General features: G+C 40.1%; 1 protein-coding gene and 1 long non-coding RNA gene across 7 annotated transcripts in view; both read right to left on the bottom strand.

The window, feature by feature from the left end:
• SOS2 (SOS Ras/Rho guanine nucleotide exchange factor 2) overlaps positions 1-12,477 on the bottom strand; it is a 105,033-nt gene that overhangs the window by 27,702 nt on the left and 64,854 nt on the right. For all 6 annotated transcript variants that reach the window (XM_059696667.1, XM_059696672.1, XM_059696706.1 and 3 more), the window contains 4 exons: positions 8,531-8,658; positions 7,389-8,044; positions 6,935-7,016; positions 5,062-5,184 (listed from right to left, as the gene is read on the bottom strand). In XM_059696667.1, coding sequence (XP_059552650.1) covers positions 5,062-5,184; positions 6,935-7,016; positions 7,389-8,044; positions 8,531-8,658 — 989 coding nt within the window. The remainder of the gene's footprint in view (positions 1-5,061; positions 5,185-6,934; positions 7,017-7,388; positions 8,045-8,530; positions 8,659-12,477) is intronic.
• LOC132235082 (uncharacterized) lies at positions 1,163-5,055 on the bottom strand. The gene is made up of 2 exons (XR_009452974.1): positions 3,227-5,055; positions 1,163-3,092 (listed from the first exon to the last, which is right to left on the bottom strand). It is a non-coding gene; the product is annotated as an uncharacterized LOC132235082 (long non-coding RNA).

The following is a 12,477-nucleotide window of genomic DNA, read 5'->3' as shown; positions in this document are numbered from 1 at the left end:
TAAGGTCTCTCAAGAACTGTTTAGAAGCCGCCGATAAACTTAATGAGATCTACAACAAAACTAATGAGACCCTCGATGTTATATTGGGGAACCAACTAGAAATTAAGCATACACGGACTGAAACAACGAATATTATACAGACTCCCGACAGCAGACCAGAGGAGCGCAAGAATCAAGTCAATGATTTGAAATGCGAGGAAGCAAAAAACACCCAACCGGAGGGGCGGAATGAAAAAAGAATCCAAAAATGCGAGAATAGTGTAAGGAGCCTCTGGGACAGCTTCAAGCGTACCAACATCAGAATTATAGGGGTGCCAGAAGATGAGAGAGAACAAGATATTGAAAACCTATTTGAAGAAATAATGACAGAAAACTTCCCCCACCTGGTGAAAGAAATGGACTTACAGGTCCAAGAAGCGCGGAGAACCCCAAACAAAAGGAATCCAAAGAGGACCACACCAAGACACATCATAATTAAAATGCCAAGAGCAAAAGACAAAGAGAGAATCTTAAAAATAGCAAGAGAAAGAAACTCAGTTACCTACAAGGGAATACCCATACGACTGTCAGCTGATTTCTCAACAGAAACTTTGCAGGCCAGGAGGGAGTGGCAAGAAATATTCAAAGTGATGAATACCAAGAACCTACAACCAAGATTACTTTATCCAGCAAAGCTATCATTCAGAATTGAAGGTCAGATAAAGAGCTTCACAGATAAGGAAAAGCTAAAGGAGTTCATCACCACCAAACCAGTATTATATGAAATGCTGAAAGGTATCCTTTAAGAAGAGGAAGAAGAAGAAGAAGGTAAAGATACAAATTATGAACAACAAATACACATCTATCAACAGGTGAATCTAAAAATCAAGTGAATAAATAATCTGATGAACAGAATGAACTGGTGATTATAATAAAATCAGGGACATAGAAAGGGAATGGACTGACTATTCTTGGGGGGGAAAGGGGTGTGGGAGATGCGGGAAGAGACTGGACAAAAATCGTGCACCTATGGATGAGGACAGTGGGTGGGGAGTGAGGGTGGAGGGTGGGGCGGGAACTGGGAGGAGGGGAGCTATGGGGGGAAAAAAGAGGAACAAATGTAATAATATGAACAATAAAGATTTAATAAAAATAAAATAAAATAAAGCTTTTTAAAAAAAAAAGATTGCACATATAAATGAAATCATATGGTATCTGTCTTGCTCTGACTGGCTTATTTCACTTAGCATAATACTCTCCAGGTTCATCCATGCTGTTGCAAAGGCTAAGATTTGCTTCTTTTTTTACGGTAAAGCAGTATATTCCACTGTATAAATGTACCACAAATTTTTTATCCACTCATCTACTAATGGACACTCGGGCTACTTCCAAATGTTGGTTACTATTAATAGCACTGCAGCAAACACAGGGGTGCATATATTCTTTCAAATTAATGTTTCGGGTTTCTTTGGATATATTCCCAGAAGTGGAATCACTGGGTCATAAGACAGTTCCATTTTTAATTTTGTGAGGAAACTCCACACTGCTTTTCACAGTGGCTGCACCAATCTGCATTCCCCCATGAGGGTTCCCTTTTCTCCACATCCTTCCCAACACTTGTTCGTTTCTAGGTTAGCTTTCTTCTTTTCTAACTGACAGACAATAGTTTTTCTCCCAGGCTAAGAAAATTCTTTAAATTCCTAATCTCTGTCATGCTATCTGAACAAAACCACCTTAGTCATTGTGTGCCTGGTTAGGTCTGTGGCTTAGAAAATATTTCAAGATATCACAAAACTGTTAGCTTCTACTTTGCACAGGGTTAATTCAAATAACTACTTCCATTTCCTCTCCTTCCTAGTTTCTACAGTAGCCAATGTAACTTCAAAATGATCATATAAGAGAAAAAATATCTCATAATTAGATTTCATCAAAATGAAAAACTCATCAAAATATATTATTAAGAAAAGTAATAGGCAAGTCACAGATTGAGAGAAGATATTTATAAAACATTTATTTGACAAAAGACTGGAATCTAATCTTACTCAGTAACTGTAACAACTCAATAGTAAAAAAATAAACAACTCAAAAATAGGCAGAAAATTTGAATAGATTCTTCACAAAATAAGTATGAATAGCCAGTAAAAGACAATGTAAAGTTCTCAAACATCATTAGTCATCAAATTAAAACCACAGAGAAATACCACTACACCCCCTCAGTGTATATAAGGTAGAAAGGTAGTCATCATTAAATGTTAATGAGGATTTGAAGCAACTGGAACTCTAATACATTGCTAGTGAGAGTGTAATCTACACTAATAAAAGAGAAACGTGCAAATTGGTCATCACTCCACTACGCCCACCAGCCAATCAGGGTGAGTATGCAAATTAAGCCAACAAAGATGGCGGCGGCCATGGAGCTGGAGTGAGCAGGGGGCTTGGGTTGGCAATGGAGGAAGCCAAGCTTCCCGCCTGCCCTGGCCACTGCTGAAGGAGTGGCTGGGGACCTGGGTCACCAGGGGCAACCCAGGCTTCCAGTCGGCCCTGGCTGGCCTCTGCTCAAGGAGGGGCTGGAGGGCCTGGGTCGCTGGGGGCTACCCAGGCTTCCAGCTGGCCCTGGCCTCTGCTCAAGGAGGGGCTGGAAAAAAATAAAAGGAGTGGCTGCCCTCCACTCAAGGTGGGGTTGAAAAAAAAAAAGGAGGGGCTGGGAGCATGGGTCGCAGTGAGGCATGGCCAGCCTGAAAACGGCCCTCAGTCCCTTACCCAGGCTGGCCACACCCCCATGGAGTAAAGATCCCTGCTGGGCGGCCTGGCAAGCCTGCAAACAGCCCTCAGCCCCGCACCCAGGCTGGCCAGGCACCCCAGTGGGAACCCCCACACTGAAGGGGCTGTGGCCAGCCTGAAAACGGCCCTCAGTCCTTTACCCAGGCTGGCCACACCCCATGGAGTAAGAGTCCCTGCTGGGGGGTGTGGCCAGCCTGCAAACAGCCATCATCCCTTCACCCAAGCTGGCCAGGCACCCCAGTGGGGACCCCTACCCTGAAAGGGGTGTGGCCAGCTTGAAAACAGCCCTCAGCCCCTCCCCCAGGCTGGCCATGCCCCCCCCAGTGGGGACCCTCACCCCATGGGGGTGTGGCCAGCCTGCAAACCACCGCAGGCCCCTTGCCTAGGCTGTCCCACACCCCAAGGGAACCCTCATCCTGATCCGGGACACCCTTCAGGGCAAACCAGCCAGCCCCCACACGTGCACCAGGCCTCTATACTAATAAAAGGGTAATATGCTAATTAGACTGGGAGACCTTCCAGGAGACCTTCTGGACATTCTTCTGGACAAAGCCATGGTGGTGGGGCTGAGGTAGAGGTGGTTAGAGGCCAAGAGGGGAGGGCAGTTGTGGGTGATCAGGCCTGGATGGGATGGTAGTGGTGGGTGATCAGGCTGGTGGGGGTGGCCATTGGGGGTGATCAGGCTGGTGGTGGGGGAGGCAGTCGGGGGTGAGCAGACCAGCAGGGGGGCCAGTTGGGGGCAAGCAGGCCATCAGTTGGGGGTGATCAGGACTGTGGGGGGCAGTTTGGAGTGAGCAGGCCAGCAGGGTGGCAGTTGGGGGCGAGCAGGCCAGTGGGGAGGGAAGATGGGGGCGAGCAGGCCAGCAGGGGGGAGCAGCTGTGGGTGAGCATACTGGCACGAGGGGCAGTTGGGGGTGATCAGGCTGCCGGGGGGGGGAGGGGCATTTGGGGGCAAGCAGGCCGGCGGCGAGGGCGGGGCAGTTGGGGGCGAGCAGGCCAGCAGGCAGAGTGGTTAGGGGCAATCAGGCAGGCAGGCAGGTGAGCAGTTAGGAGCCAGCAGTCCCGGATTGCGAGAAAGATGCCCGACTGCCGGTTTAGGCCCAATCCCTGTAAACCGGCAGTAGGCCATCCTTTGAGGGGTCCCAGATTGGAGAGGGTGCAGGCCGGGCTGAGGGACACATACACACACATCCTTCCCCCTCCCCCTACACGAATTTTGTGCACTGTGCCACTAGTACAGTATAATCATTTTGGGAAAGATTTGGCAGTTTCTTTTAAAATTAAACATACACCTACCCTACGACTCTGCCATTCCACTCTGTGTTATTAACCCAAGATACGATGTGAAAAAGTATATTCACAAAAAACTTGAAAAATAAAAGTTCATTGAAGCTTTTTTCATAATAATGAAAACTGAAAGGAACCCAGGTGTCCTTCAGTGGGAAAATTAATAAACAAACTGTGGTATATTCATATAATAGAATACCACCTCAGCAATAAAATAGAACAAACTATTGATACAAGCAACAACATGCTCAAAAACATGTGCAGTGAAAGAAGTTAGACACAAAAGAGTGTACAATATAAGAATCCATTTATATAAAATTCTAAAATAGGTAAAATTAATCTATGTAGTAAGATAAATACTGCTTTGGGCAATCAGAACAAAAACTGATTAAAATGGGCATAAGGGGACTTTCTGGGGTGATGATAACATTTTATATCTTGAAAGGAATTTGGATTATAGAAATGTATATATCTGTTAAAAGTCAACCAAAGAATATTGTATACACAGTTTAGAAAAAAAGAATAAACAAATACCATTAATGATATACAAGTTGAAGTATTTAAAGAAAAGTGTACTTTGAATTACAACTCCCAAATGGATGATTAATGGACCAATAGAAGAATGATAAGTGAATAAATGTACGATAAAATCAAGATAGCAAAACATTAAGCCCAAAGTTATTAGATATTCATAATGAGACATGAAGAAAAAAAGGTGTGTGTGTGTGTGAGGGAGGAGTTGACAGTAGGCAAACTCATATGCAATTTTATAAGTTTTACTTAATAGGTATCCTGTTTTGTAAGAATATCACATGCCAGATATCTGATACAAATCACATCTATTTTAATAATTAAAATTCTTCAGGGTATTTAAGAGTAACTTCACAAAGAAAGAACTTAACTGCTATGAGGTTAACAATAATACCTATACCTGAATTAAGAGGTAAAAACTTTTGTGCTAACTATACACTGAAAATAGAATGGCACATTAAAAATATAATATACACGCCAAACCTAAGTTGCACTGGTTGGACGTATTCCTTGCGAAACCTTTTAAGGTCTACACTAATTGGTTGTTCGCCTTTCTCTGCTGCCAATTTATCTGCCTCAGTAGGTTCTGGCTCTGGAATTTCAAATCTAAGAAGAAAAGCAAAATGAGAGAAATTTTTCAATGTTTATACATAAATGAAAAGGATTTCAAATACAGCAGTAAAAATATTTTAACTAAGCAACCTTCTTTTCTACTATTTATGTGAAAAGTACAATTACTGATAAATTTTCCTTAAAGCATTACATACTACAAAAAATTGCCCTTTGGCTATACAGTACTAAGGTTTTATAGTCTTACTTCTATAAAAAAGTTTAATAACTAGTATTTATCAACATAGAAAAGATCAATGGAAAAGATTCAAGAAAATAATCTGTAAGAAGTATAACCTCTTATATATCCATAATATTTATTTTTTAAAATGCAAGTAGATATACCTTTCCTTAAATAAATTAATATAAATTCTAAGAGAGGGTCCAAACTGAATTTTAAACTGTAAAGAACCTACCTAAGTGAATAAAGTAAAAAGCAAAGTTAAAAAAAATAAAAACTGCCCACAAGAAATACAGCTAAAATATGTCTAACATGTATGCTTTCTTAATTTTGGACATGGAAATACAACCAAGTACATCTTCACAGCTCATTACAGTGACTCAGTCTGGTAAACTTTGTTTCATAGAAAAACAATGATAAAGGTCAAGATAATATTCTGGCATTAAGTTTTTAAATGTGAAACAGAAATTATTTTAGAGTCCAGATGCTACATTTAACCTTTAAAGTATTTAAAATGCCACTAATTGTACTCAGTAAAAGATAAGTCAATCTAAAACTTACTTTTAAAAATTAATTGCAATAAGAAAATGTTAATTTTTAGGTCTAATAATGATATTTTGATTATGTTTTTAATAAGAGTACTTATCTTTTAGAAATACAACTGGAAATATTTACAGGTGAAATACACTGTCTAGAATTTACTGCAAAAGACAGTTGTCCCTTAGGATCCCAGAGGATTGGTTCCAAGACCCCAGCAGACACAAAATCCACTGTTGCTAAAGTCCCTTAGCCCTCCATATTCTCAGATATGGAGGCAGATAAGGATAATGAACCCATGGAAACAGAGGCTGACTGTAATCCTGGAATCAGGATGTTGAAACGGTAGGAAAATAGGGGACACATGAGTTGATAATTATTGCAGTTGGATGACTGATACATGAGGTTATTTTATTTTCCTATTTACCCTTGTACACATTTTGAAATATTTCATATTAAAAAGTTTGTTTTGAAAGTAAAAAGGTCTCTTTTAAGGAAACATTGTTTTATTGTACAGAAAACAATTTAATTAAGATACATAGTTTTATCCTCTAAAATGGGTCTTTCTGATTACCACTATAAACATTGCTAAGCTTTGAAAAGACCTCTATTATAAACAGGCATTTCAGTTTAAGCACACTGTTTAAAGTGAACAGAAATACTGCTAATTTTATGCCAAATAAATTATATTAAAAAACTACTTGAGAAGATACTAGGTACCCAGAATTTTACAAGATAAAAAACAGTTTAGTTTTTTTTTTTTTTAATATATTTTATTGATTTTTTTACAGAGAGGAAGGGGGAGAGATAGAGAGTTAGAAACATCGATGAGAGAGAAACATCGATCAGCTGCTTCCTGCATATCTCCTACTGGGGATATGCCCGCAACCAAGGTACATGCCCTTGACCGGAATCGAACCTGGGACCCTTGAGTCCGCAGGCCGACGCTCTATCCACTGAGCCAAACCGGTTTTGGCCAGTTTAGTTTTTACAAAATGTAAATATAAGTGAAATAAAAATTTTTCTTACCGTTCAATCAGTAAGCTTAGCAATTCCTGTGGTTTACAAAATGAACGATATGTAGTAAGAAAAGTACGAACAAAATTGGGATCTGAAAAAATAGAGCATAAAACAGGTTGCATGTTCAATTTATTCAGCATATTTTGGAGGTCTTATTTCCTTTTTCCTTTTATCCTGGCTTTTCCCACTGTGGCTCTTTCTGTCAATCACAGTATTTCTTGTGAAACAAGGATTGTTTTCAAATTCAAGATTTATGGATATACAATTTTTATGAATATTTAATTAACAGTGAAGTTAATACTATATTTTAGAGACATTTAATTAGTTACTTATTCCTTTTGATTCTGCAGTATTCTTTTCATATTTTAGAGGCATTTTTTTCAGGCCTCAAGCCTTTTGAACATTTTTGAAAAGCTTTTAGCTCCTTTGGCCTAGATAATCACTTGTAATGAGTTTCACATACCTGCATACATATGATATGTTAACCTTTCAATTAACTTCACCACTGTTCCTCCTTTAATAATGGGGATTCCACTTCTACTTTGCAAGTTGTCTTCAAAAACAATGTTTTCCTCAGAGTCTTTTACCACAAAACGATAAACTTCAGGACTTGGTAATCTCAGTGGTTGCTCATTTTCTTCTTTCAATAATACTGAATCTAGCATTCGATCTAGAGTACTACGATAATGAAGAGAAATAAGTGCTGCCATCCAATTATTTTTCTCTTCAGCAGACTTAGCAGCAAATATTATGCTGTTTTCCTCTTTGGATACTAATTCAAAAGCATGTTTGTAGTCACAAGTATCTTCTTTATCACATATTTGTATTTTTCTCATGACAAATTTTTCTTTTAATCTATATTCTGCACTACTGTAACCTGGAAGGCGTGACTGGCTGTGATTGGGTTTGCAGCTAATCATTAAGCCATCAAAAAGAAAAATATGCCGTTCGTGTTTAGCACCAATTCTTGTCAATGGACCTTCCATAATGAATTCATTACAACACTGTCCAATATCTTTGCCTTCCCATCCATCTATGTTTTTCTGAATTTCATTCATTTTTTTAATAGCCAGGTGCTTGCTTCTTAATTGACGATTATAAAAAGGGCAAACAGGATCCCTAAAAAAAATACCAAGACAAAGTTAGCTTATTCAATGACTAAGCAACCATAATTGCTTTAAGTGTAAACTACCTCAAATCAAGTGACAAAAATGCTAAATAACCAAACACTAGATTTTGCACACAGCATTTATTTTCTTCTACTAACTTTGCCACTACAAGTCTCAATTTCATTATTGTGAAAGAGAAGTACCAGAGGCTCTATATTTCATTCCTACTGCCCATATGAATTAAAATTAAATAATCCTATTTCTTATATAAATTATACAAAATTTATCAACTATGTCCTTTAAATTTTTTACACATATCTTAACAATATTAGAATGCCAATTTAAAAAGACTACAAGACCAAAATAAAAATGTAAAACCAAAGTATAATTTTCAAGAATGCAACTATCACTATAAATAACACTTCTTGAGAAAAACAGGCAACAGATGTAAGTGAAGTATGCAGAAGCATTCATATTTTCAACAGTTTGGAATTACCCAGGTCGGCGTCGAGGTGAATACTGCTTGTAAATTCGGTCCATACTACCTTGGAGATTCATGAGAGCAGTAATGGCTTGGTTCAAACATTCTCTATCTTCTTGTTCTTCACTACAAGCTTTCAATTGCTAGGAAGACCCAAAAAGAAAAATTAAACCTACATTGTTCAATAATTTTCCTTTCTCATAATTAGAGGAAGCAGCAATATTATAAGTCTAAATGAAGTTTAAATGCACTTAATAAAAACCGCTATGATTTTATATAATTATGTATACTTCTGATCCCTCAAATCAGTCCTCTTTCTACATATGTGTATATAATACAAATATATAAAGTCCTATTACCAAAGCAATCAGGAAAAAAAATAAACTGTGATAACCATTTGGACATTTTCTAGATTTATAAAAATAGCTCGAAACATGAAGCTTAAAAGTGAATTTTATTTGTTAATAATTATGAATAGAGAAAATAAGAAACACAAATTATTTCATATCTATCTACTTATATAAAAACCCTGGGTGGTGTTCATCATGACCAGAACCGCCATGACGAAGTGGAAGGAAGTCAGTCCTGCAGGAGATGTCTTGGAAACAGCTGCGCCCTCCCCCAAGCTGTTTCCCGGAGCTGTTTCCTGTAAAGGCAGGGTTTGAGGCAGGAACCCACCCTGGGAGCATGGAGGCATATCTTTCTAAAGTGTGCTGTGCCAGCACGGGGTGAACCTGAGTGGGGCAGCTGAAAGGCTCAGAAAAGAAAGACAAGAGGCCAAAACCGGTTTGGCTCAGTGGATAGAGCGTTGGCCTGCGGACTGAAGGGTCCCTGGTTCGGTTCAGGTCAAGGGCATGTGCGTGGGTTGCGGGCACATCCCCAGTGGGAGATGTGCAGGAGGCAGCTGATCGATGTTTCTCTCTCATCGATGTTTCTAACTCTCTATCTCTCTCCCTTCCTCTCTGTGGAAAATCAATAAAAAATATTAAAAAAAAAAAAAAAGACAAGAGAATGAAAGCCGGGTCTCGGTGAGACAGCGCCCACGCCCACAGCAATGCCTTTATTTTATAGCAGATGCTACGAGGCAAAGGGCATGACCAAGATGTTTACAAAATTCTCCTGGGTTTCAATCCTACCCATGCACCTGAACTCTATCAAGCCTACATCACTCAGGCCCGTGAGGGCCACGTGTTCAGACCATAGGTTCAAGCTTACAACTACAGCTGTTGGCTATAATTGTGCTGGGAGGGCCCTGCCCTCCACGCTGGGACTTGCACGTGGCAATGAGAGGACTGTGCCCTCTCATCAGTCCAAGGCTTGAACATGTCCAAAACACTGTAGCGGCTCCCCACAATAAAGTTTTCATTCTGTTTCTTTGTTACTAATGTTGTGGCCCCACCCCATAACAAAGAAACAATTTCCAGAGGATGAGGCCCAGGAATCAGGATTTAAAAAAAATTCCCAGGTGATTCTAATGTGCAGCCAAGGTTGAGAACCACTGCTATAGATAATATTAAAAATATATCTAAACGTGCAATCCTTTGTCCAAAAAATGACCATGTTCAAAAATTAAATGAAGAACATTTGGATATACTTGGAGATTTTCACACATATTTGAGTGATGATTTCATTGATTCCACAGATGATGCTGAAAAGGAAAATTTTCCCATTGAATTTCTTAATAGTATTACTCCTTCGGGAATGCCTTGTCATAAATTAAAATTGAAAGTGGGTGCAATCATCATGCTATTGAGAAATCTCAATAGTAAATGTGGGCTCTATAATGGTACCAGATTTATTATCAAAAGATTACGACGTAACATTATCGAAGCTGAAGTATTAACAGGATCTGCAGAGGGAGAGGTTGTTCTGATTCCAAAATTAATTTGTCCCCATCTGACACTGGCCTCCCATTTAAATTCATTTGACGACGGTTTCCCGTGATGCCAGCATTTGTGATGACTATTAATAAATCACAAGGACAAACTCTAGACAAAGTAGGCACATTCTTACCTGAACCCGTTTTTGCACATGGTCAGTTGTATGTTGCTTTCTCTCAAGTTTGAAGAGTATGTGATGTTACAGTTAAAGTTCTAAGTACTTCATCACAAGGGAAATTAGTCAAGCACTCTGAAAGTGTTTTCACTCTTAATGTGGTGTACAGGGTGATATTAGAATAAGTTTAATCACTTTATCAGTCATTGTTTGCATCACTATTGTTTTTATATTATGTTTTTGTTGTTTTCATATCATGTTTCTGTCGTTTTTATATCATGCCTCTGTTGTTGTTATATCCTTTTGTTACTGTTTATTTATTAATAAATTTATATATTATTTTCATATACATTTTACTAATTTCCTTTCATCTCTCACACTTCAATTATAGAGAAAGGGCAAATAGTAATATTAAAATATCTCCGCTAATTAATTCCCTTTTAAAAAAAATATATTTTATTGATTTTTTTACAGAGAGGAAGGGAGTATAGAGAGTTAGAAACATCGATGAGAGAGAAACACTGATCAGCTGCCTCCTGCACACTCCCCACTGGGGATGTGCCTGCAACCAAGGTACATGCCCTTGACCGGAATTGAACCTGGGACCCTTGAGTCTGCATGCCAAGGCTCTATCCACTGAGCCAAACTGGTTAGGGCAATTAATTCCCTTTTAATGTGCACGAATTTCGTGTACCGGGCTACTAGTCCTATATAATAAAGAGCTAATATGCTAATTAGACCAAACAGCAGAACGACCGTCTGGATGACCTTCCAGATGAAGCTGGGGGTGCAAGGGCCGGCCGAGGCAGCTGGGCTTTGAGGGCCGAGCCCCTTGCATGAATTTCGTGCATCAGGCCTCTATCTTATATAATAAAAGCCTAAGTGACCATTACGTCGGAACAACCAGAAAGACTGGTCACTATGATGCGCACTGACCACCAGAAGGCAGACATTCAATGCAGGAGCTGCCCCCTGGTGGTCAGTACGTTTCCACAGGGGGAGCGCCTCTTAGCCAGCTGGTGGCAGCGCTAAGGAGCAGTGAGTCGAGCAGTAAGGAGCAGCAAGCAGGCGGGTGGTAAGGAGTGAGGGGTCCCAGACTGCGAGAGGGATGTCCGCCTGCCAGCTTAGGAATCGGGCCTAAGCCAGCAGGAGTACATACCTCAAGGGGTGCTGGACTGCAAGAGGGCACAGGCCTGGCTGAGGGACACCCCCCCACCACCCCCCACACACACACAGTGCACAAATTTCATGCAATGGGCCTCTAGTCTTTATATATAAAAAACCTAAGCGACTGTTTGACTGGTAGCTATGATGCACACTGACCACCAGGGGGCAGACGCTCAACACACAGGCATGGAAACATGGAACAGACTGATGAATCTCAGAGGGGAAGGAGGAGGGCAGGAAGAAATTAACCAAAGATCTTACATGCATACTAGAGGCCCGGTGCACGGATTTGTGCACCGGTGGGGTCCCTTGGCCTGGCCTGTGGGGATCAGGCCAAAACTGGCAGTATGACATTCCCCGAGGGGTCCCAGATTGCGAGAGGGTGCAGGCCAGGCCAAGAGACTCCACCGGTGCATGGGCCTCTAGTTTGTGATAATATCCTTTCAGTTCCTTGCTGAGGAAAAGGAACCATAGCTGAATGGTTCTGAGATTGTTTTTGGAATATGCGGAAAACTCAAATGTATCAACAATTACTCTCAAATAGTATCATTCCTTTTTATTCCTTTAGTATTTCAGTGGTATGTCTTAGAACAAAAATATTCTGTCACAATATAATGACCAACTTCTGGAAATTTAACACTGGTAAAGGTCTATTATCTAATACCCACCACATGTCCAGTTTTGTCAATGTCCTAATCCTGTACGTTAGGGTAATTTCCCCCCAATATAGGACCTAGTTAGTGCTGCACTTAGCTGTCATGTTGCTACTGTCTTTTTTAATCTGCAACAGTTCCTCGGCA

The sequence above is a fragment of the Myotis daubentonii genome, chromosome 1, assembly GCF_963259705.1.
Source record: "Myotis daubentonii chromosome 1, mMyoDau2.1, whole genome shotgun sequence".
NCBI classification, from domain to species: Eukaryota; Metazoa; Chordata; class Mammalia; order Chiroptera; family Vespertilionidae; genus Myotis; species Myotis daubentonii.
Note: the sequence above shows the minus strand (reverse complement) of the source record. Positions and strands in the feature narration are given on the sequence as shown.